This window comes from Coccomyxa subellipsoidea (assembly GCF_000258705.1).
Source record: "Coccomyxa subellipsoidea C-169, whole genome shotgun sequence".
Taxonomy (NCBI): Eukaryota; Viridiplantae; Chlorophyta; class Trebouxiophyceae; family Coccomyxaceae; genus Coccomyxa; species Coccomyxa subellipsoidea.
This window is the reverse complement of record NW_005178037.1, coordinates 2,294,735-2,319,300: the sequence shown is the minus strand read 5'-3', so window position 1 is coordinate 2,319,300 and position 24,566 is coordinate 2,294,735. Positions and strand designations below refer to the sequence as shown.

Here is a 24,566-nt window from a genome sequence, read left to right as displayed (position 1 = left end):
CAAAGTCCAGCGTTTTTTGTTATGGCATTTGCGCGTCTCTGTTTCCTGGTGAACAAGTACGAGCTTTGCAATGTTCCGTATTTGGTGTCGTATCTGCACCACTATTGATCAGAAAAGGAAGCAAAATATAGGATCTGGCCTTCTGTGTGCATGCTTCTGAAAGCACGGTACTTTGTGAGTAGCCTTCATGGAGTCCAGTCTCCACTTTTCAGATAGGAATGTGTTGCAATTACAGACGGGTGCCCTTTGCAGTAGAGACATGGAACCTTCCGTCTGAGATGCCTGCTGGTTGTCCTCAGAAGCGGGTCTTGTATTAGAGCGTGCTCTCTGGACCACCCAGCAGCTTTCTCAGGTGGTGTGCGCGGTGTTTGTACTGTGCTGTGCACATGCCCAGCAGTACAAGGGATACTATCGTTCAGGCCAGATTTTCCTGGATGAAAATCATGAGGAACGTTGTCCTGATTCTGGCTGCAGGCAAGGGAGAAGGCACAGAAGGAGGCAGAATCCGCGGCGAAGCAGCAGGCGGCGGAGGCAGCCAAGCAGAAGCAGCAGGCAGCCGCCGCAGCAGTTGCCGCAAAGCCGAAGCCGGCTGCTCCCAAGGCAGCTGCGCCAAAGGCTGCACCTGCTCAGAAGGCCGCACCTGCGCAGAAACCGGCGCCAAAGGCAACGCCCCTGGTGCCCCAGGTCGATGCGGCAGAGGCTGCCAAGCGCCGTGAAGCAGGTCAGTTCTTAAGGGAAATTTTGCTTCTTTCAGAAGATGTATGTATCGGTAAGTGTGGGTATGTATCAGAATAGTGTGATCACAGCGATAGAGCGGGCTGAATTTTATTTCGCACAATACATCGTGAATATGCTGAAGATGGGCACCACAAGAAGGAGCGCACTCAGCAGAACCCGCATGTGAAGAGGGCCAACATGTTCTGCAGTGGTATCCATCAATCTCGAATCGTATAGCACGTAAGAGCATTGACAGGGGAAAATCATCCAGATTTGAGTCCTGCATATTTCGCGCAGACGCGAGGGCGCGCCGTGAGATAGAGGCCAAGGCGCTGGCGGCTGCTGAAGAGGAGCGCGCGCAGGCGGCCGCGGCTGCAAAGGCCAAACGCGATGCAGAATCAAAGAAGCGCGACGAGGCAGAATCCAAGGCTCGGCAGCAGGCGCTTGCCAAGGTACGAAGCTGACCGAATTTTCACATCATTTATCGTATCCTGGGTTCCTGATGAAATCGCTAATCTCTCCCATTGGTATGACATTGGAGCTGTCTGGCACTGGACCTTGGCTGAGCAGAATCACAGGTAATCCAGGGAGCATTGTTGTTGAGTAAGGAGAAGATACTTCCGATCCGTTAGACTATGTTTGTTGGCTCTATTGTTGGCATCATGCGTAGCTTGTCCTAGGCTCCTGTTCCAGACCCCAAAGGGTGTTGGGCTCTGCATCCTGGACCGGATGAGTGCACAACGGAAATGGGAATTTGTAAGCATGAGAGGAATGCCAGCATCCTTACCATATTGCGCTACTTGCGTCCGGACAGTGAATTGGAGCAAGAACTTCTCTACAGGAATCAGCGTGTGACGTTGACGTTTTATGTTGCAGGCCAAGGCTGAGGCAGAGGCGAGCGGCAAGGCAGCCGCCGACGCAAGGGCAAAGGCAGAAGCAGATGCCAAGGCGAAGGCCGACAAGGAAACGGCTGAGGCGGCCACACAGGCAAAGGCGCAGGAGGAAGCTGCCGCGAAGGCGCGCGCGGAGAAGGAAGCTGCAGCAAAGGCGGAGGCTGACAAGGCAGCTGCCGCAAAGGCGCAGGCGGACAAGGACGCTGCCGCGAAGGCGCAGGCTGACAAAGACGCTGCCGCCAAGGCTAAGGCCAAGGCGACACCTGCTGCACCAGCCGAGAAGGTGGGCACAGCCTTATGCCATTCATCAAGTATTCACTGCACCATCTAGTAGTTTTTTGTGGCTATCAGCGTGTATCTGGAGCATAAAAAAACGACTCATCTGCGGGGTTGCTTTGGTTACCTGTTCTGGGTTGGATCAAACTGCTGTCCTGCATGCCTTCTGCGCAGTCTCACAACAAATCCACAGCAATTATCATCAGACATTTGTTGTTCCAGAATCTTCAACGCTGCATTTCATCTTTCGCCCCTTCAGGGCGAGAACGCACAAGAGGCCCGTAGATGGATAGAGAACTGGCGAGCGAAGCAGGGGCAGGCCACTAGCACCGCAGCCAGCCAGCCACAGCTAAAGGTTCATAGCATTCAACCCCACTTTATCACTTTAGCCCATTTTAGACCCCTATAGCCTTTCCCCTCCTCCCCTGATAGACCTGATAGAAACCTTCTCCTGTGGGACATAGTAAGCATGCCTTTCCAAAGCAGCACTTGTAGCAGTAGTGCAGCTGGCGACTCTGATTCTTGCTTTAATCTTCCGTGGCTCACGTGTCTTATGTGTCGGCATGTGCAGACACAGGAGATCAGGGCAGAGGAGCCAGCAGCTCCCGCCAGCAGCAGCGGTAGAGCAGCACAAACTGAGGGCAATCCAAAATGGATGTCTGGTTTCAAGCTGCCCTGGCAGCAAGCCCAGAACGGCAGCGACAAGCAGGTGACTTGACGCTCATTACTCCCCAAGCCTTTGCTCTACACCGACCAGACAGTGTGGCTGTGCCCGATTAGTGCTGCTGCTCTTTTTCCCGCTCTTTTTCCCAGCAGTCTATTGGAGAAGCAAGGTTGCGGGCTATAGAGCTGAGAGGATGCCTGCACTTGGGGAGTCTCTGCTGCGTCAAGATATGACACATGTAGTCTTGAGGGCTGTGATCGGTCTTGAGGGCTGTGACAATAGTCAGTGCTGGCCTTTTTTGGATACTAGCTGTTGTCTCACTGCACCTCGTGGGAATGGATCTGCCAGTCAGACAATGGTGCAGTGCTTGAAAGTGGAAGGAATGTCACATGATGCTCTGGATTCAAACTTTGAACCTTAAAATGTGTGCCACAGGAAGAGGTTCCGGAGAATGTGCAGGAGGCGCGCGAGTGGATCCGTGCATGGCGCGCCAGGTCAGCACATGCCCGCACATGCCCGCACATGTTTGTAGTAATACTACACCTTCAATTTGAGCGTGACTCATTTTCATGCTCCTGGGCCAGGAGATCATTGTGATGTTACTGCATGATGCTCACTTGAAAGGCAGCCCTTTCTCTTACCTTCTGCTTAGGTGTCGGCAAATTTCTGTTTTATTGGCCCTATTCTGCCGGATGTCTATAGCGGCAATGATTGATGGCGTTGATCTTTGTAGTGGTTGATGGGGACGTGCTGCAAACTGAGCCCTTATGCTGCTGCATGAATTTGAGATGGTGAGGCTGACAACGTTGTTGGCTGGGGCGGTTCAGGAATCTGGAGAAAGCACTGCCGAGCGATGTCAAGGCGCAGAGCAACAACTCAAAGTGAGCGAGTCGAGATCTGTGAGAGAGAACCAGCTATATTCTATTGAGGCAATGAGAAGATGAACATACAAACTATATGATGGTGAGTATTATTGAGGAAATAGCCTTTGGAACAAGCTGACCGTCGTTCAGAGAGAACTCTGCATTCACTGGATGGGTTGTTGTCGTCCAGATCTGAAGAACAAGTGTTAGAGCAGCAAGTGTTTGCAAAATCTGGATCCAAAAAATGGCACATCACATGCAGTGCGTTGACACCCTTTGGTGAGGTCACAATGATTGGTGTTGTGCTATTTTGGTATACAATGCGCCTGCAGCGATCTTCAATGATGAGGCCTGGTGGAGGCATGGGCATGGTTTGCAGCGATCAATGAATGCTGCCGTGTGCGCGTGAAGAAGCATTTAGTTGGCATCGGAAATTGCTGGATTGATCACTGCTGATTCTGCTGTGGGTTTACAAGCGAGCTTGAGCCCTTTCTTGAAGGCGCATTGTATTTCTGACTGGCATGACTGCATAGTCGCATATCATGTGCAAGCGGAGTATTCATAGGAGCATGCAGCCTTGAAGCCCAGCTCAGCTCCCTACAACACTCCCCCCTTGTTTCCATGACACCCTGGATTTCAATGTTCTTCAATTTTATAAATGTGCCCTCATAATATCCACCTAACTAAGACGGTGATGACCACTGGACTGCTTTCGAAAATCTCTGCCTTTTCTTGTGCAATCTCCCAATTTTTATATTACTATCGCCTTTCCTGATCAACTTCCAGCTAAACAGCTCAACAAGACACTGCCAACTTCAACAGCATTTCTGGTATTATGCCCAATGCACGGTCTTGATGCAAATGCAAACTGGGATGGCTAATCTCAGCAAGAACAAAATGCAGGACATGGAAACTTAAGAAAACCCGGTCAAGGCATTAATGTTACATACAATCTTGAAGGACCCTTTGCAGCCCTGATGTGGGCACCTAATACTTCAATACTGGCCTGACTGCTTGATGGCATGGAAGTGTTGATAAGCATATCCTAGTTATGCTAGCTACACCCTCCTGCCAGGGTGCGGCAGGTATGACTGGCATGAATTGATCAGTCTACCTGACAAGACCACTGGTCTCAAACCATCCGAGGACTGAACAGCCCGGTACAGGACCCACCATGTTGTGCAAAAAGCCATGCTGCATTCATTTGCAGGAGACCTCTACATGCACATCGAACAGACATTAGAAGTGAGCGATCTTGGGGGTATGCATATTGTTTGGAGTATGATAAGAGGTGCAACCGGTACGTCTTGAAGGTAGATCACTTTCTTGGATACACCCGCACAGTACTTTGCAGGTCCTCTCTGTGCGATTGTGTTCTCCTCAGCGCCTAGTAGCGGCAGCCGTAAAACCAGCCCATGGCGATGCGCCAGCTGACCTCCGGGCACTGTGAAATCTCTTGCGCAGGGTCGTTTGTCACAACGGTTGTCTCACGGGCCTGCACCTCAGTCACAATCTCAGTGCCTGTCTCGCGGATCACCGTGCATGATGCTACGGACTGCAGCTGCCGCGCGGCTTCCTCGATGCAGGTCTGTGCGAGGGCGTTCCCTCCGGGCATGTACGCTGAGTCATCCACCAGGGGGCCGCGACGCGCTGAAAGGGTTGTCGCGCCGATCGGCTGCGGCGATGGAAACTCGGTGTTGGGCGGTACTGGCAGCTGTGATTCAGCGCCATAGCCATCGGTGGAGGCTGACAGCAGGGAGTCAGTGCTGCAGGCCTCGTCAAATGGACAACTGGACTCGTCCTCCCAGTAGGGCTGAAAAGGCCAGCGATGCACTGCAAGCACACAAACTGCACCTCAGTACATTGCAGTCGGCAGGATTCTCAGGGAGAGCCCTCTACCTGGTTGGGGAATTCTTGACAGGCATCTGTACATGATTCCAAGACAATGCTGGCCGAAATGAGCAGTAATACTCGCGTGTGAAAACAGGGACTGTCCAACGGAAGGCCATTCATCCGCTGGAGAATCTCAGAGTCACCCTTGCACGATTCAGCAAATGCGCCTTTTGCGCAGATTGCGCGTGTGCGAATGGTGTAGGCAAAGAATTGAGCTTTTTCATCCGATGGTCCATCTGTATATAGGGATGCAAGCACACTGACTTGGCGCAGTGGATAGAAGACAGAAGCAAAGCACTAGGTACTTGTCAGAAGCGTGGGGCTTGCCTGTGGCAAGGTTGTCACTCGAAGTCGTTGGAACATTCTCGAATCCACCCACCTGCGCAACACAAAGGGTTCTCATTGGGAATCTGCTGTGCTTGTGCTTCCACTCACTGCTGGGTTTGCTGACTATCAGGCTAAGCCTCTCAGGAGCAGACACTCAGTTCTCGCTCGCAGAAAGCAATGCTAATGTGATTATCGAAAAAGGATGCCCGCCAACGTACCACTTGTTTTCCGCACCCTTGGTAAGTGACCTTGATCGGCCTTTCAATCTCTTCAGTCACCTCTTCTGGCACTTCAATGCAAACAGAGTCTGCAGGTCCCCTCACCAATCTCATTATCGGAGAAGGTTGTGTTGGTGCAATCCTGCAATCTCTGAACCAGATGGACCTGCGCAGCGGACGGAGGTTGAGTAGGACTCTCAGGATCAATGGCAGATCCTAGGCAGCGATAACTGCCACTCGCAAGAGTCCGGTAAGCTCTCACCCGGATCTCATGTCAGAAGTGATGCTATGAAAGGTAAGGGGGGATCCTCCATGTTTGTAAGTAGTGTTGGAGACCCCCGCGAAAAGTGTCGCCTCAGTGGGGCTTCTGGACGGAGCTGGCTGACCAAAAGACCAAGGCCCCGAACGCCTGATCTGCCGGTGCATCGGCTCGATCTCTACGTCAAGTATGGATAGGCTGTGTTGTACACCTTGGATGTTCAAGATCAGGACTGTCTGGGGCTGTCTGCGTTTGTAAAAGCTGGGTTGGAATTTTCGATATTATGAGCCCCATAGGACCGGGGAGCAAGCCCTAGGCTCCCATTCGTCTTGCAGAACTCTTTGTGAATGTTTGAGGTGCCGTTTTGGTCGTGTTAGGTTCTGAATGTCTCAAGCTTGCTTCTTGGCAATAGAAGGCTTCAGCTGTACGAGATGTCTTGCAGATCGCCATCCATCATGGCACATGTGATGGGTTGTTTTTGATGGTGTGGCGATACAAGAGGGCATGCTAATGAATATCTCGACCTACTTGTGAATGATAGCAGATTGCACGATGTGATGGGAACACGCAGGGCACCAAGGTCGGCCTAGCTGGAATCTATCACTCCAAGTGTCCAGCTCATTAGAGGGTGCTGGTCTCTCATGGATCAGCACTTACGGAATAGGGATTTCTCAAAGGTCATCAGACAACTTGATGAGGCCATCGAAGACTGCTCATCTTCATGCACGGACCCCACCAAACAGCTATCGCAGCTCTATTGCAACCGGGGATTGTGTCATCAAAGACTTAACCTCAATCGCAAGGCGTTGAAGGTTCGTACTATGTCCTGTTTCACCGTAAAAAATTCAAAAATCTATGCTGCAGTCTGTATCCAGCTAAGGATAGCATTCTCTTGCAGGACTACGATGAGGCCTTGCGCATGGATCCCACGAGTGTCTTGGCCCTGCTTAGAAAAGGGGAGGTTCTATCAGCTCTCAAAAAGCCCAAGGTGCGCAGCAAGCTCAATCACCTGCGTAAGCCTGCTATGAGCAAAGCGCAGAAACACAAGCCCACAGCTGTACGTCCTTCAGATATGTTGCATCCAGTTCATATTGCAAATGGCCAGTGCATGCATTTACGCATGCCAGGATGCTTAGCAGAAGTGGTGGGGATGTTTGGCAGGAAGCCAGGGCTCAATGGCAGCAAGCGCTGCGCTCATTCACTGCCAGCGATGACCTTGCTCTCCTGGAGAGGCTTCAGTCTCTGCTGGACGGTCAGCCGCCCAGGGAAGCTTCCTCATCTGCACCGGCTGCGCCTGTGCAGCAACTTTCAGCTACCAATGATGGCTCTCCCAGCGTTGCAGCACCAACATCCGCTGCCAAGGCAAGCCGCTTCAATCATGCACCACATTATTGTTTCCACCATTTAGTAGTCCTATATATTCCCTGTGCACGCCTGCATGTCCTGCCAAGCCCCCTCACATCCGTCCGTATAGCGTCAACCAGGGCTGCATGCATGTTGGAAGCTTCAATGAGGCCATCCAGCAGGGCGTGGTGCCTTCCTCTGACTGACCAGGCAAATTGAATGCTTGTTCAGGCAGCTGCACCGCTGGTGGCAAATGGAGTGCAGCCAGCATGGCAGCAGCCAGAGCAGCGGAAGGCAAATGGGGCAACCAAGCAGCCGAGTGCTCTAGTCAGGGCCGCCTGCTTGGACCCCGGGACAGGTGTGTGGCTTTCCATTCTGGGAGACATGCATGCCAATCATTGTGGCTGTGACTACACCCTCAACTGCACGTGGCAGTTTCGCCAACCTAGAGTTGGCCAGTCAAGGTTAGCACATCCATGCATGCATTCATGGCAATTGTCTGATTGTTCTCGTACTGCTGTATAGATGGATGTCACATGCTGTTGCCACAGCATCAGTGTCCGTCTGAAAAGCAACCACTGTGTTGTGGTAATATCCAGCAATGCAGTCTTTATGTGGCATGGCCAAGTCATCCTTGCAGGCAGACATATCCAAATTACAATCTTTCCTGTGACATGTGACATCCTCAAAAGTCAACACTGCATTGTGGCGTTGATGCAGGTGTCAGCATTGCGGTGAGTCATGTGAATGAGGGGAATCTGGCGGCGGCGATAGACATCCTGGACCACATCATAGCCACCACAAGTGGCGCCCACCTCAGCGGGGCTCATGTAGCCCGAGGCACAGCCCGCGCCATGATGCGTGACTTGAAAGGTTTGATACTCTAGAATATGCTCTACCTGCTGCAGGTCAGATGGAGAAGAGCGACAATGTCTCACGTAGTCATGCAACCTTCTGCAGCTTTCATACTCAATAGTGCCTTGAGACGGTGCCTTGAGACGCGCAGTCTGCGTTCACAGCAAAGCGCATGATTGTGAGCCTCCTTTGTTGCGTGCCAGGCCGATTCACCGTGCAAGCCTGAGAAGCAATTGGTCTTTCATCATGAAGCCTAAATTGATGATCCATTCCAAGGCATGGCCATGCATGTACTGTGTCATCCTGCACTCGCAATAGAGTGCTTCGGCATGACAGCTGGTGTGTGCACGTCACTGCACAGGCTTGACAAAGGACTGTGTCATGACGTTAGAAACATTTGTGTTAGCCCACAAGCGCAATGATTGACTTTGGGTGGCGATAGAGATGATATATTGACGATGCGCGGGCGCGCCAGATGATTTTGGGGTGTAGTAGAGATGTCTGTGTTGCTGCTCAGGCGTGGTAGAAGCCCTTTACTGACAATAGAGGTGATCATGTTGTCAAGTGGATACCATATAGGTTATCTTGGTCGGACAATTGACGCGCTGATGTAGCTGCGCAGGCGCGATAGATGACTTCAGCGTCACGATAGAGGCTGTGCCGGCGTACGGTGATGCGTGGATGCGGCGCGGCCAGGCGCGGGCCGCTCTGGGAGAGGACGAGGACGCCCTTGTAGACCTGGCGCGCTGCCTCCAGCTCAGCGCGACGGAGCCTGCCCGCCAGGTGCCGCCCTGCTGGCCAGGTTTAGAGGGGTGACAATGTAAATCTACAGCACATGCTCAGTTGATTCAGCGTCTCCTGTGCATGCATCGCATAGGGAGGTTAAAGAGGGCATCTGATGTGGGTATTCATGTACAGCTTAAAGAAGGAAAATGACTGCAAATAGCTTGTGGTTGTGCTGTGCTGCCTTGCCACTACGTCTGCACATTAGAGCCTACCCGCCGGATGCCGTCCCGCAAATATCGAATTTTGGGAGGGATGACTCGGATGCAGAGTGTGCAGAGGGTGTTCAGAGGGCAGCCGGGTACTTTCTTGTGTTGACTCCATGTTAAAGGAGCATGATATTGTCCTCATACTTCTATGCTTGCGTTGAGGGATGTGCGCATGACTCAGGCGGAGGCGCGGCTGGAGCGAGGCAAGATTCTACACAAGCTGCGCGACTATCGGTCGGCCGTGGCAGAGCTGCAGCAGGCGGTCGACATCAACCCCAAATCCCAGCAGGTATGCCAGATCTCCCCTGCAGCAAGCTTGAGAACGCTCTGGGAACGCTCTATACGTTGACATTCTTGCTTGCATGCCTCCATGCCAATGGCGCCGCACAATTGAGGCAGCCCTGTGACTGAGTGTTTTGTGCGGGTCATGCAAAGAGTGCGTGTGGGCTGCTTGAATGGTGTTCTTAGAATCTGTTGTATCCATGGGTTACATACAGTCGGCCAGGGAGGGCCACCAGAAACCTCAGCACGAAGGTCCAAGCTGCTGCCCAGGGCAGATCAGCATACCATCCGCTCAGATGCAAGGGCTGGTGAGCCCTTGCATCTGCCCTGCAAGACAATTGTTGGTGCCTGACAAACGGTTTGTGAACTTGAGCAAGTCATGTTGTTCCGTGCAGGCGTGGAACTTTCTGGGCTTGTGCCAGGTCAGCATGGGGGATATCCGGCCGGGCGCGGCCTGCTACGAGCGCGTGCTGCGAGTGAACCCCAACAGCCTGGAGGCCTGGATGCACCTGGCACAGGCGCGCAAGGAGGTGCGAGTGCCGATTTAATACTTCTTGTCAGAACTTTTTAGCCTGATTCTCTGTTTCCAGAAGCAGTGCATTGACCCATAGGAAAAGCTCTTGATTGCATCTGCTGGCAAGTGCTGCTGCGGCCTATGTCGGCGAGTGATGCTTGGAATACTTAAATCCTAGGGACCTCCCGATCTTGGTGCCAGCAGGGGTTACCATACAGTCCGGCTTCGGACCAGTGTTATGATTTTGTTTGCTGACTCTGTGATGGAGGTTCTCCAGCAGTCAAGCAACATTGGGGCTTGTTCTGGATCCCGTTGTGCATAAGTATCAATCAACTATTGGACATAAGCATCTCTGAACCTACCACCGGCTTCTGCAATACCACTTCCTGTCTACACCTTCAAGGCGGCGGTGTTTTCAAAGATGCCAGAATCATCTGGCAGCAGGAAATTGCTGCATTTATTTTCTGTACCAGATCCACATAGCCCGGTATATTGATAGGGAAGGCATGTTCATTCCTGCAACCCGCAGGAAGCGAGCGTGGAAGCGGCAGAGGCGGCGTTTGCGCGGGCGGCTGAGCTGGACCGGGACGGAGGGCGCGCCTCTGCGCGGCTGCGCATGCACGCCCACATGTGCCAGGGACTTGGGCGCCACCGCAAGGCCGCGAAGCTTCTCAAAGAAGCGCTGGAAGCTTCCTCAAATCCCGACGCCGTTGTCGAGTGCCTGCACCTGCGCGGTGGGGCCTCTTGCCGTTTTAAAGGCTTCTGGAAGGCTTCTTGCCTGCTGTCCTTTTGAACAGACGGGACCTCTCTTTTGGCAGCCTGTATTTATGCACTGCAAGAAGCCTTATCGGACGGATAATTTGTTGGTCTGTACAAGCCTTTTGGGAGATTCACAATTACTTTGTGGCATCCCACTTCCTGCCCTCTCTCTCTTGGCCTCTGGGCACCTAGCCTGAGGCCCGCAGGTCATGAGCGTGTCACAGGATGATATACCGATTGTGCTCTGTTGCTGAGATGTCTGTAACTTTTCCACCAACCAGTACCACATAGTAGGTACCAGGTATTTAGTCACCAGGTAGTCATAGCGAGCTCGGGCAAGCATGTGCGCATCTGCAGGGGCGTGCCATCATGCAATAGGCGAGTTCATAGAGGCGGTGGCCAACTACGAGCGCGCCTTCTCCATGGAGGCACCAGACCTGGGCGACGACGCTCGTTCGCGACAGTTTCTGTCTTTCTACCAGCGGGAAATGGCGCTCTACACCCTCAATAGACTTGACGAGAATGTCGCAGAGTACTGTGTCGACCGTGACCTGCACCCCATCTTCAAGGTGCGCTGATAGTACAAATCTCACGTTCACCAGCGATAAGGCAAATGGCTCACCGGACCTGGTGAGCAGGCAGCTCGCAAGATTTCACAAGTACCAGAGCAGCTGGACGCCCCAAGTGCCCCAAGTGTATTTCTGAGCCTGTTTTATCCATCTGACATTCCACGGCTTACTTCTTTGTAATTCACTCTTTTGGTGGGCTCAAGTTGCCGAGATGAAGAATCAAGTTTCTGTGCATGCTGTGTGCTCGTGTTCAGCAATTGACATTCTGCCTCCCATGCGTGCAGGAGCTGTGGTGCAAGAAGATGCCACCGACGGCGCAGCTGCTGTCGGTGTACCGGCTGCAGCCGCTGCCGCCGGGAGGTCCGCCCCGCGCGCCCCCCGGCCCGGCGCCGGGGGACGTGGAGAGCCTGATCAGGCGCGCCGACGCGCTGGGGAAGCTTCTGCAGTACTGCCACCAGGGCTTCCTCGCGAATGCTCGGCAGCAGCGCATGGCCGGCCTTGCCGTCATCGAGTTGGCGCAGGCTCTGCGGCACCTGGTGCGCCCTCTTTGTTTTGACCCGCTTTGAGTTAGGAGCCGGAGGCCCATCTTTGGGTCTTGACAGTCCTCCACCCAGGCAGCTTCCATACCGCCAGCACTCGCAGCGCAGGTGCCAGAGCAGCAGCTGCTAGAGAGATCAAGCCAGGTAGTACAGACTTGCAGACATGACAGCGTTCCTTCTTTGGGCCCAAGTCTGTTCCGCCTGGCTCTCGTGCGAATAAGACTATATTCCGTATGGACCAGGCTCTCTCAGTATCTAAGCAGCAATGGTGACATCAGGATCAGCCAACTGCCGAATTCATTGCACGCAAATGTCTTGACCAGACGAGGTGAAATGGGTGGTGTGCTGTCCCCTTGAATCTCTCAGACAATGGAGGCATTCTGTGTCCTTTGCCCGGGAATGAAAGAAAGTGCAGGAAATGCTCACCTTGCCGCAGTGGGGAATTATACGAAAGCAAGTTTTTCCAGATGCATCGGTTCCGCATGCACTTGCCGTCTCTGCTACGAGCCTTGCAATAATGTGCGCCTGAAGGAGCGGGCCAGAGCCTTTGGCGTCTGCGCAGCCCTGCGCCACCCTGCACCTGTTTAAATCAAGCTTGAGACCCAGGAACACCATCAGCAGCCAACATTCAGCGCTGCTGTGGCTGAGCAGCCGCTTGCCTTTTTTTGAAAATGTTTTTTAGGGGGGGGAAATATATGGCGGGAGGCTGGTTCTGCACATGCTTATCTTTGAGTGTCTGCTGCAGACGGCAGAGCGCGTGGCCGGGCGGGAGGTGCAGGGCCCGGCTGGCGCGAGCGGCTGCGCGGTAAGTCATCCCTTCGGCTGGCGCGACGCGATGGACATCATTGTCAAGTGGCGCCAGCTGTCCGAGCCCAACGACCAGGCGCGTCCCCTCTGCATATTAGTAATCACTTGCTAATCATGACTGTGTCAATTGCGGATTTCGGAGCCCTGCTGGTTCAGTTTCAGCCGGTGATGAGCTGCCTTACAATAGAGATTTCATGAAAAGTGTGCATACACATTATGGGGACATATTCTTTTGTGAAGCTGTCTCTGGTGCACTTCGCTTAGTCCACCAATTGCACTAGGGAAGCTGCAGCTGGGAAAGCTTCAGGGCCTTTCAGAGGCAGCATTGAGTTTCCTGTGGATAGGACCCTGGGCACAAGGACAACTTTGGTGAATTTTCTCTTGCGGTTTTCTCTTGCGGAACCCTTCTCTTCTTGATCAGAGATGTGCAGCCGCTAAAGTTCCTGCAAGTTTTTGAAGACATCTCAACGAGAAAGAAGCCTCACAGCCGCCACTGCAACAGCATTTGATGTAGCAACCCGAACTTGGAAACTGCGGAGGCATGAGCATGGTGGTACGGCGCAGGTGATCTGGGTGGATCTGCTGACGAGGGAGGAGTTTGAGGCGGGCTTTGGGTCGCACACGCCCATCTTCAGCGGCCAGACCAAGTGCGTGCGCTACTACATGAACTTCGACCGCGGCTTCGCCCTCCTCAAATCCATCCTGGCACAGGTGAGCAGATCTGCTCCCCTCCCAACTTCTTTGCTCTCAATTATAGTATCTCTAGAATGCATGGGCATGCACTGAAGACCACCCACTCCGTCATGCTCTGCTATACTGCCTGACCTCTGTGTAAAGTACAAAAGGGCACAGCAGAATACACATTCTCCTGCCTGCCGCCATGCTCTGGGCCTGCCAGCCGCCACGCATTGCAGACGGTTTTTTCTTTCTTCTTTTTTGCAATTTTTTGCAGTTTTTTTCTCGCAAAGAATCCACCGCACTTCTACAAGGCAGATGGATATTGAGGTGAAGATAACGCCGCTGCGCAGGAGGGCAGGGCGTTTGACGCGCAGAACGAGGCAATCCCTCTGGCGGGCGAGCACAAGCAGGCGGAGATTGCGGACGCGCGGACGGCCGGCGACATGTGGCGCGCCATCGGGGCGGACAGCTGGGTCGTCGTGCACATCGACAGCGCCGCGCGGCCGGGGCATGCCATGGAGGGAACGCGGCTCACGCTGGTGCGATACGCTCCTTAGTACTGACTTAGTCAGGAGTGACATCATCTTTAAACACCGCATTAAGGGAAGCGGGCTCTTGTTGGACTCGCGTTGGTGCGCGCGCACTGTCAGCTTAGCATCTTTGACACATGGAACATTCATGCTGTGGGCTCCTTTGCTGTGAGAGGCAATTCAAAGAGAGGCACCAGATAATTCCAGCCGAGAGACAACATCCCAGCAAGCTGAGTGCGAGGTAGTATTGAAGGCCCAGTACTCCTTGGACAAGAAGTCAGGACCATAGTGCAGGATACAATGTGCTTTGTTGGACACGCGGCCTCGCTCTTGCGAATGTGCATGACGCTGCCTACCGCATGAAACCAATGTCATCCGCAAACAGTCCCGGGATTACAGTACTCACCCACTCGCTGCGTGGCTGCCAGGTGAAGCTGCGCAACCAGCCGGACGCGTACGAGTTCTCCATCAAGACACCCGTCACACCCGCCAGATGGGACGAGTACGACACGGTGAGCCTTGATCACCTCACCACTTCTGCTCTTGGCAGCTTTCGAGTCCGTATGACACACAGCAGCCCGCTTGATTGCCCAATAGACGACGTAGATTGGGGCTCTTGATGCATGGACATGTGCCAAAACCTGCATGCACAAAGTGTCCCTGGTCCACTATTGCTATTTGGCAGCCAAGGATCGGGATGCATGCTTGCAAATGCCATTGTATCTTACCATAAGTGCAGCTTTTCTGCAGGACGCACCATGCCTCATGGTAGGAAAGGCGCGTCTTAATGTATGTACTAGAGTGGTCCGCACATAGGAACTTGCGTGAATGAACTTCAGTCTCTACCCTTCAACTATCCGCAAATTTGGTGTTGTTTCAAGATCCCCAGCCCTCTCTTTGCACTTCGATTTGAATTCGGGCAGGCCACATCACGTCGGCCCCATTTCTCAGGTGCTTCTCTAAATTGGGCGGACTAATAAAAGTAAGTCTCTGACTAAGAGGTATTGCCGCAGGAGCTGAATGCGCTGTGGGAGTCTCTTCTAGCAGAGATGGCGGCAGGGAACGCCCCAGGGCTGGCGCGCGCCGCGCTGACGTTCGCATACTTCTGGTATAACTTCATGCCCCTCGCGCGCGGCACGGCCGCTGCCGGCTACGTGGCCATTCTCGGCATCTTCCTCGCTGCCGGCATGCCCGTAACCTCTCCCATCCCCAAGGTGAGCTGCTCCTTGTAGTGTCCTACTCGGTTTCCAAATGATGGGAGTGTTCAAATAACACTGGATTGTGTATGATAGCGTACAGTCGTAACTCTTGGTCCTGCACAGTCAGGAGGGTGTTCCCTCCTGCCTGGCTACCATGTGGGTAACAGTAACGTTACACTCCTGCTCTGTTGAGACGGCCAGCTGTTGGTTTGGTCGTTCCCACGGTGCCCTTCTCCTGCCCTGTTCAGAAGTGCATCTTCACGGAATTGTAACTTGGAGGTGGTCAGTCCTTGGAGGTGGTCACTTCCATCTGTCAGTTTGTCGGGTCCTCTTCATGCATGAGGATTTCCTATTCATGGAAGACTTCTTGACTTCTGGTCAGCTGCATTGGGAAACACTTTTGCCAGCCCCCGCTCACGCGGCCTGTCTGCTCAGCACTTCTGGAACTGAGGGTAGTGGCTCTATTTCTGATCACCAGTGCCATGGTATTATCATTGCTGTGAGCTTGCCGGGCCTGGGACGCTGCTGTAAAGGACAATCTTTTGGGACCACCTCGCCACGTGATGGAGTGTGAGCTGTTGTCTGTGTGCACTGCAGACATATCAGGTGGATTGGGAGGCCATCCTGGCGCGCTCACCAGACCCCTTCATAGCATCGGTGTCCCCCTGGCTGTACCCCCCTGCCGCGAGGGGGGAGCCCAGCGCCAGCTCAGATCCCGGATTCAAACTCAAATCGCTGCCGCTCGTGAAAGAAGTCCTCAGCACTGCCCGAAGGCGGCTGGATGCGCTGAATGCTCCCTGATCAGCTCATGAATATTGTGTAATTTGATCAGCCTCGTCAGTAATGCAAATCGACCATGGTTGACCTGGCCAGTTTCTCACTACTAATACAAAAGTTTGATGGAGTGCTGGCAATTTAACCTGAATGCAGTTACTAGGGATACATTGCGTAATATGAACTCTCTGGAACGAATCAATGCAGTTTGCGCACGCGCTTGTGTGCCTCATAGGAGAGCTCAGTACTTGTAGCACTTGTGTTTTAGTCCGCGCGTTTGATGGCGGGGCGATAACATTAATTGATGGTAGAGGGTTTGGGACCGGGACTTGTTTGGGACTCATACGCATGTCAGCACAGAGACCTCGATTGCAAGATTTTGCAAGATGCTGTGAGCGTGCATATCATATGCAGGATGCTGCTCCCAGGGGCTATGTAGTAGTATGTTGAGGCCCTCGCAAGTTTGTCATGCCACAGATGCTCACCTGTAATCTGCAGCTGCTGATCCACGCAGGTGTCCACTCCACTTGTCATCACTACTCCAAAAGAGTGCATGCCAGTGGGCGCATGCAGGTTGAAGCAATAGTAGAATACTTGCCCGGGCATTCCCGCGGTGCGCACCTATCATGCGTGATGGATTGCAATTGTGTGACACGCCTTTGTCTGTGCGCAAATATACAATGCAGACCAATCGACTGACGTCTGGCTTTCAGACTTCCTGTGTGTTGTGAGCTATTAGCTTCCAATATATCTGCCTTCACCAGGTGCAGCATTCTGTAAGAACAATGTCTTACAAGGAGGTGCCATCTTATCAAGAAATGTCCAATATGTCTTGTCAATACTTTAGGTGCACTGCTGCAAATGCTGCAAACGTTCCTTTCCGTCTTTGCCAGCTGTTGTCCCTCACTGACTGTCCAATCTAAGACAGTAGGCCATCATACATTAGCTGACCGCCAGCCAGGTTATTTTGCGGTACTTCACTCCGTTTGTAGTTGCTGGTGGTCCATTTATGAGAAGAACCCCGTCTTCTTGCCTGTGATAGCCTCCTGCCTTTCCTTGATCTCCTGCATGATTCGCGCGTCCCGCTTTGCCAGCTTCCTGTCATAGCTGTCCTGGCACACTGCCTTAGGCTTGCCATAGAAGCCTTGGTGTATCCAACCCTGCAGATTGCAGGAAGATATTGGTGAGATCATCTTTTGACACAAGGAGAAGACTTTGTCTGTAGGACACACAACACATACAATGGCTTCTTGCCACACCAAGGGCTTCTGCATGTTTCATCCTCCCATTGATCGCCTGAAGGGACTCATATCTAGCCAATCAATCGTTGCAGTACAGAAACTTGGGACGAGAAGCATGTAGAGAGCTTGCACAAGAAAGTAGGCAACCTGTATGTGGCCCATTCCAGCAAGTGCTAGACCGATGAGGATGAAGGGGGGTGCACTTTCCCACCACATCGGCCACTAATCGTCCTTCAGCAAACGCCTAGTGTTCTGCTGCCCCGTTATGCAGTTGAGAAAAGCAGTAGGGTACCTCTTTTTGGGGCAAGGAACCCTTGCTTCTGCAATTTTGCAACAGATATATTGAAGTATTGAGAAAGCAGCCAGAAGACTTTCGTCAACCGCAGGTACAGGCAAGCTTGAATTGGTTTCACGTTCCTCATCCAAGCTTTTGGCGAGTAGAAAGTTAAACGGGCCCGTTACGGAGCGCAAACTGATTACGGGGAACCAACGAGATTTTTACGGAATTCAAGTGCATGGCTCAAAGTTCATGAACGGCAGCTATTCTGAAAGGTTTGCAAAACAATCCATAAACGATCTAGATGTGGTTGGGTATTATTCCATGTAAAGCTAGACACTTGTGGAGCGCATACAATTCTTACTCAGGGGTACCATTACTCAAGGCGCAACTTCCAAGTTAAGTCCTCTGTAATTGGATGCGCTGACCTTTCATTGAAAGGTGATCACGTTTGTTCAGAATCAGTTGTCTCTATTGGAGTCGATACTGAGTGGTCCAAAAGGCACGCGTGCCTAACCCGACCTTTTAGCCCATCGCTAGAACGGGTAATACGCTGGCGAGCATTCGCAACCGGACCACCAGCCTGGAAAGGGGTGATTACACCGAGGGTCTCGACTCAGATCCAAGGATGAGAAGGCGAGAAGGATGGCTGGAGAAGTTGTACAGGTGCCTGCCTACCCATGTACACCTCCAAGACGTACACCTTTCTTGGAGTGGGAACCAGATCAGCATTTATTGCATTGATGCCACAAAACGTTCTGTTTATCACTGTTATGACGTAAGCCTCTGGAATGTTGATATAAAGTTCTCCTCAAGTCTCTGAGGTGGCCCTTTCCTGGTTTCAGATTCAGAGGCATCGCCCTTTTAATTGGCATACCGGTGCGTGAAGTTTTCCCATCTTCATTGTCTGGCCTGCAACAGCACACTGCAAATAGAACTTATTCTTGCCTCCTATGGACTTGTAAAGATAGACCTGCACTTCCCAGTCTACCTTAACGGATGAGTTGTTTTCAAGGAGAACCTGGGGCTGCCTCTGCTGCAGAGACGTGCAGGGTGCATGCATGCATGCAACATGCAGCCATGATGAAGGCCCAATATGACTTCATTAACTCTCTGCTTCCTGCAGCTGCTGTTGGTGGCCTTGCTACTGGTGGTGATGCCACACCGCTCGGGGAAGGGCGTTGCCAAATCGCTGACCCCCGACACATTTAGCAGAGCCGCTGTAAAGATGGACACCATCCCAGCCGGCCAGGGCAGCGAAAAGTACTGCATCATCTTTGACGCCGGCAGCACCGGTGAACCCTCCCTTTTCTTCTCTCCCACTGCTTGCCATTCCCAACTGGCAAGACTTGCCGAGGCCCATGAGACACCGTCTGGCAATGTGTCTATTATGATATGCTACTGAAAGCAAGTATGCTTCTCGCTTTATGGACCAGGATGTCATAATGGTAGGCTCTTTTGCTGAGATCCCTCAGATATCCGTCGAGGCTCTGTCTATTTCCATTTTCTCTGGGACTCCCTCCAAGGTTTGTGAACAAGAGAGATCAAACATGCGAGTTTGGAGGTGCCTAACGGCGGCATGTGCCGGTATGTGCAGGCAGCCGCGTGCACGTGTACAAATTCCTACAGAAGGGAGGGCAGCTGGACCTGCAGTCTGACACATTTGAGCAGCTCAAGCCGGGGCTTTCCAGCTATGCAGATGCGCCGGAGGAGGCTGCCAAATCACTCATTCCCCTGCTCGAGACCGCCCTGAAGACCGTACCCACCGAGCTGCAGGCAAGTTCCTGCTTGAATTTGTTGTCACTGCCAGACCTCATTGGTGGTGCACATGTGTTGTTGGCAGAAGGAGCACAGTGTGGGGAATGTGCTGCAGCCCAGAGAGGACACTTTGGATGATAGTTTTGTTGATCATTGTTGATTACCTCATGGGACTCTTGGAGATGGAAGGCCCATGCAAGCAACGCGCTATCCCAGCAGTTGTGCTTCTTTGTGACCGTTCTGTCTCTACTGCACCTAAAGAGCCTCATTACCTCTGGCCCAAACATTACCACATCTCGCATGTTGAAGTCCCTCTTGCAGTACTTTTCGTGTGGCTGTTCCATTATCACTGCACCTGGAGAGCGTCAGACAAGGAGGCCCCACACCGTCGCTTGTGACACTTCAATTGTTGTAGCTGGACTTGTCATATATGCTGAGAGCCTTGTCTGGCGCAGGCGTCCACGAAGATAAAGCTGGGCGCGACGGCGGGGCTGCGGCTGCTGCCGGAGGGCAAGGCCGACATCATCCTGGGCCACGTGCTCAAGTTCCTCAAGACATACCCCTTCCAGCTGGACGACAAGCTCGGCGTCACCATCCTCGACGGTGCGCCGACTCTTTCTACACCCCTTGCATTGTAATTTGCAGGGGGATACTAAATACAGCGCGGGGATGCATCTGGAGGTGGCAAACCACGCAGAACTCGCTCTGGCGAGGGTTCAGTCGTGCTGTCAGCTGCCAATATTTTCTTTTAGCGGTACTTCTGTATGAGAATGATGTCTCAACACCCTCGCCGTGGTTGGTGAGGAAGGGACATATGCATGTGGGCTTGCAAGGATTGTTGCACTGTGACAGCTGTTGAGATTCTTGTGTGTGGTATGTGCTATGTGCCTCCGCGAGACATGAGCAGTCGCTGCCACGATGGTGCGCACAATTGCAGTGAAGGGTGTGCATCTTTGCGGATGCGCTGTCCTGTGTCTCGAGGGCTCCATCACTTGCAAGAACTTCAACATCTGGCGAATATCCTCACTGCCGAAATGTCTGTCTATGCTTGCTTTGCATGATGTGGCGCCATCTGGCCTCTGAGGCTTTGTACTCAAAATGTGGTGCCTGCTGGATCTTCCTGTTAGTATTGCTCCTTGTATATTTTAACAGTCTCTGAGCCATGTAGGTCGTCCCATGTACTCTTGCCAGTCGGAGGACAATATTCTCCCACAGGAAAGATCCACAGAAGCCAGAAAAATGCAACATCTGAGGTGCATCATGCATGGCGCAGGTGCGGACGAGGGCGCGTTTGCGTGGCTGACGCTGAACTACCTGCTGGGCCACCTGGGCGAGGCCGAGGAGAAGACAGTGGCGGCCATCGATTTGGGCGGAGGCAGCGTGCAGCAGGCGTTCGCGATCAAACCACAGGACGCCAGCAAGGCGCCCCCCGGCTACATCACCCAGCTGTCCGGCGGCGGCCGCGCATACAGCGTCTACGTGCACAGGTGGGCTCACACATGCTGCCTTTTTTGTGTGTTTGGCGTTTCAGCGGTTCCACAAGTCACTGCCTGTGGGGAGGGTGTGATGTGGAAGGTGTGCTATAAAGAAACCCAATCTGATGTTGGTGCTCCTTTATCCGATTCCCTGCTCAGCTACTGCGGAGAAAGTGACTGCCACATCGCCCTGCTGAGACCGCAAGATAGGTCCAGGCCTCATTACTGCTCGGCTGTGCCAACTGATTGCCAGCGCAGCCATTTTTTCTGTTTTGTGCATGCCCTGGTAACTGTGTGCGCTCCTTATATCAAGTTCCTTCGGCCAAAAGCATTGCCAGAGGCCCTGCCCCGGGCGCGGTGCCGTGAGGCTCCTCTAGAGCTTGACCGAGGATATGCGCGCCCCTGACACCTGCCAGCAGCAGAAGCCCTTACGGCAGCATTGAGAATGCGTTTTCTCGTGGGTGCAGCTACCTTGGCTTTGGGTTGATGGCGGGCCGGGCGGCGGTGCTGTCGTGGGAGGAGGCCAAGGCAGCCAACCCCTGCGTCTTGGCCGACCACCAGGGCGCGTACGAGTACGGCGGCATGAAGTACGAGCTTATCGCACACCCGGCCGGCCCCACCTATGACGCGTGCTCCAAGCTCGTCAAGGTCGTCCTGCGCCAGGACCTCGCATGCGGCGCGCCCCAGGTGCGCGCAGATTCTCCCTGTGCTACTTTTGTGGTTTGACGTGAGAAGGGTGCAGTATATACAGATATATCCCAGACTTTAGAGGCCAGGCTGGGCCCTGACTCTGAGAGTCAGAGTCAGGCATCGCATCAGCCCTGGGTTGGCTGGGCAATGACATGTGATTGGCCAATCTTATATGGACTCAAGGGTGTGGAGACCCTCTTGCATGGTTGTCAAGGGAAGGGAATTGCTGTTTGCATCCATTTTGTATCCCTCTAGATTTCTTTGGGATACATCTAGGGTGTTGGGGAAGTTGAAAGGGGCCATGCTATGTCCAACACAGTGCATAAAGTACTGTGGCCTTGCGACTCGCCTAGGATGGTTCTACTCTCTGGGCAATTGGCTCTGTTTAATTGTGGCCTCAGCATTGCTTATCTCGGCAGCAATGGCCGCTCGTCTCACAGCACCACGACCTTCATCACATGCTTCCCCAGAGGCACGTAATGAAGAAAGTGTGGATGTGACATGGACGGCCCAGTGCAGGCATATTTGGAGGGCAGGTCACATGTTATATTTGCTGGTATCGAGCAGCATGCACCTTTCAGGTCTGCAAAATAGCGAGCCATGCAGTATGGAGCCAGTTTCAAGAAAACAATGCCTCAGCCATGGAAGTGCCGGACTCTGTTTTGTGTGCCTTGCAATGCCCTGTACATCGTGCTTCCGTCTTGCATATTTATTGACGGTTGCAGTCGAACACGGGCAGGGCGTGCGCTACCCTCTATAGCAAGCCCATGTGGATATTTCATATAGAAAATCAAATGCGGGCTGCGCAGGAGCAATGCGCGTGCTCTCTACTCTAGAGCAAGCCCCTGTGGATACATTGAACAAGTAGTTGTGGGATGCGCAGGAGCAATGCGCGTGCTCTTTACTCTATAGCAAGCCCTTGTAGATACATTGATTAAATGCTTTGGATGCGCAGGAGCAATGCGCATTCAACGGCGCGTGGGGCGGCGGGGCGAAGCCGAGCGCGTTCTACGTGAGCAGCTACTTCTGGGACCGCGCTACGGACGCCGGCATCATTGGCGACAAGGCGGCCATCACCTGGGTCCTCAAGCCCAACGACTTCAGCGCAGCCGCCTCCAAAGCCTGCTCCTCATCTGTCTCCACCCTCTCGCAGCACTTCCCCAATGTGCCCCCCCCTGTCACCCCTGACATGCAGTCATTTGTGACTCCTCTGACCAGTAGTACCAAGATGGCCTGTGGGGAGAGCATCCTGTCAGTGAATGCAGAACAGGGATGTGTGGAGCATGCAAGCGAGCACCGTCTTGTGGACTCGTAAGGACTTGGAAACACAGTTAGGGGCAGAATTTCTGGAGCACAAGTGCAATGCCTGTTACCCAAGCACTTGCAACTGTGTCGGACAGGTAGACCATGACTGCACTTGATGGGAAGGCAGGGATGCAAGAAGAGGCTTGGCGTGGGCACAAGGGCACAATTAATTTTGAGCATGGAGAACCATGCATGTTTCACACGTCGCCGTCTAATACTTCGTCACTCTCTGCAGCAGCTGCTGTGTGCAGAACAATTTTTTCCCTGCCGGCAGACATTTGCTGCACCACCATCCATCTTTATACTGACTCAGGGCTCGAGCTTAAGTGCAGCCGCAGCAGCACTCCGGTAGCCAGAAGAGATCGAGACCCAAAGTAATGCTGTGTTCGCAGGTGGAGGCTTCTCAGGCGCCCTACCTCTGCCTGGACCTAACCTTCCTGCACACGCTGCTGACAGAGGGCTTCAGAATAAAGGAGGGCAGCGACGTGTCTCTGGTGAAGCGCGTGAAGTACCAGGCACAAGAGATTGAGGCTGCCTGGCCGCTCGGAGCGGCTATCAACCTGCTTTGAGAGCTGGGCGTGATTTTCTGCTATTCAAACCCTCTGTTCGATACTGGGCATTTCCCTTGATGCCATGACTGGGTTCACTTGATTCGATGAGGGTCAAAACAGTAGCGGTGACCAAGTGTCTCTTTTTCTAAACATTGGTGAGGACTGCTTCATTGACCGGGATGTAGTATCATTGTCAGGCTCCCTAGCGAATGCTGCGGCCGCTGCTGGTTCAGAGGAGGAGGCATTTGGGTAACCTGTTTTTCATCAGGTGTGAGTAGCGTGCTGACAAGAATTGCCATGCATGTGTATGTGATAACGGCAGACAAGCAGGTCTTGAGAAGAGAAGCATCCAACTCTGGCAGCAGCATTGCTAGGACCAGCACAGTTCTGAGACAGGGCTTGTACTACTCCAGTGACGGGCTCAGGGGTTGAGGCCTCGTGCTGGCCTTGTAACGAAAGTATTATGGACTGCATGCAGCGGCTGAAAGTGCCACTTGTATACTTATGCACATGCATCAGGTTCTACTCAGAGAAAGAACAATTTACAGAGGTATGCAGGCAATCAAGGCAGAGCGAGCGCCAGGAGAAAGGATAAGTTCCTCAAAGGGGCCGGCTGCCTCGCAATTCTAATGCAATTTGACGGGCCCGGGCCTCCCCACCGTACACCTGCATTGTTCGCCGATTCACCGGCGATTCCCATGATTTGCAGTATCATTCAATGTCAGACTTTTCACTTACCATACCATGGTGACCATGGCCATGACACCCAGCATTGCATGCATGGCATTAAACCACAATCATGGTGCACAGTGCCCAATTTGAGGACAATGCTGGAATGCTGAAATTGTGCTTTGCATGCTGCTCTCTGGAGGCCTCTCTGCAGAGAGAAGGCCTTTCAGCTGATCACCGAGTGAAAATCTTACTTTAGAAATATGGGCAAAAATTAGGTAGGATGGAAAGGGACTCGATTCTGGAACCTTCGGAGTGCATTGGTGTTGTTATGACCACTCGCACATCGTCTGGGGTAGGCCTTCAAAGCCTGAGAGGATATCATTGTTGCACAATGTCCAAGATTTGAAACATTCGCTGAATGGTCCTTTCACTGCACGTCCTTTCACTTGAATTAGTGCTGCATGTGTTGCGGTGCACTACAAACACTACCCATGCATTGAAACCTCGTCTTTCCTCGAGTGAAAGCAAAAAAGCCGAAAAAATGTTTTGCATGAAGGACAAAGACGCTTCTCGATCCCAGAACCTTCGGGGTGCCAAATCTGAATGTGGTCGTAACACCACACCCGGACATCGTCAGGTGTGCTA

At 52.9% G+C, this 24,566-nt stretch overlaps 4 protein-coding genes across 4 annotated transcripts; 2 read left to right on the top strand and 2 right to left on the bottom strand.

The window, feature by feature from the left end:
• Positions 1 to 4,800: 4,800 nt before the first annotated feature.
• COCSUDRAFT_62813 (hypothetical protein) lies at positions 4,801 to 5,338 on the bottom strand (the record flags this gene model as incomplete). Its single annotated transcript, XM_005648801.1, has 2 exons — positions 4,801 to 5,226; positions 5,333 to 5,338. 2 exons carry the CDS (start codon positions 5,336 to 5,338, stop codon positions 4,801 to 4,803), a joined length of 432 nt encoding a protein of 143 aa, XP_005648858.1.
• Positions 5,339 to 6,457: 1,119 nt separating this feature from the next.
• COCSUDRAFT_65836 (protein prenylyltransferase) lies at positions 6,458 to 16,457 on the top strand (the record flags this gene model as incomplete). The annotated part of the gene is made up of 18 exons (XM_005648800.1): positions 6,458 to 6,466; positions 6,682 to 6,690; positions 7,009 to 7,098; positions 7,272 to 7,406; positions 7,686 to 7,812; positions 8,175 to 8,327; positions 8,932 to 9,092; positions 9,483 to 9,590; positions 9,979 to 10,113; positions 10,627 to 10,831; positions 11,214 to 11,425; positions 11,710 to 11,961; positions 12,710 to 12,868; positions 13,336 to 13,482; positions 13,800 to 13,988; positions 14,408 to 14,491; positions 14,993 to 15,193; positions 15,776 to 16,457. 18 exons carry the CDS (start codon positions 6,458 to 6,460, stop codon positions 15,977 to 15,979), a joined length of 2,580 nt encoding a protein of 859 aa, XP_005648857.1. The 3' UTR covers positions 15,980 to 16,457.
• Positions 16,458 to 16,728: 271 nt separating this feature from the next.
• COCSUDRAFT_53289 (hypothetical protein) lies at positions 16,729 to 17,599 on the bottom strand. Its single transcript, XM_005648799.1, has 2 exons — positions 17,341 to 17,599; positions 16,729 to 17,112 (listed from the first exon to the last, which is right to left on the bottom strand). Exons 1-2 carry the CDS (start codon positions 17,407 to 17,409, stop codon positions 16,960 to 16,962), a joined length of 222 nt encoding a protein of 73 aa, XP_005648856.1. The 5' UTR covers positions 17,410 to 17,599; the 3' UTR covers positions 16,729 to 16,959.
• A 186-nt stretch (positions 17,600 to 17,785) lies between these two features.
• COCSUDRAFT_28740 (apyrase) lies at positions 17,786 to 23,267 on the top strand (the record flags this gene model as incomplete). The annotated part of the gene is made up of 9 exons (XM_005648798.1): positions 17,786 to 18,136; positions 18,316 to 18,349; positions 18,597 to 18,765; positions 19,068 to 19,246; positions 19,684 to 19,831; positions 20,502 to 20,715; positions 21,171 to 21,390; positions 22,352 to 22,558; positions 23,091 to 23,267. Exons 1-9 carry the CDS (start codon positions 18,099 to 18,101, stop codon positions 23,265 to 23,267), a joined length of 1,386 nt encoding a protein of 461 aa, XP_005648855.1. The 5' UTR covers positions 17,786 to 18,098.
• Positions 23,268 to 24,566: the final 1,299 nt, after the last annotated feature.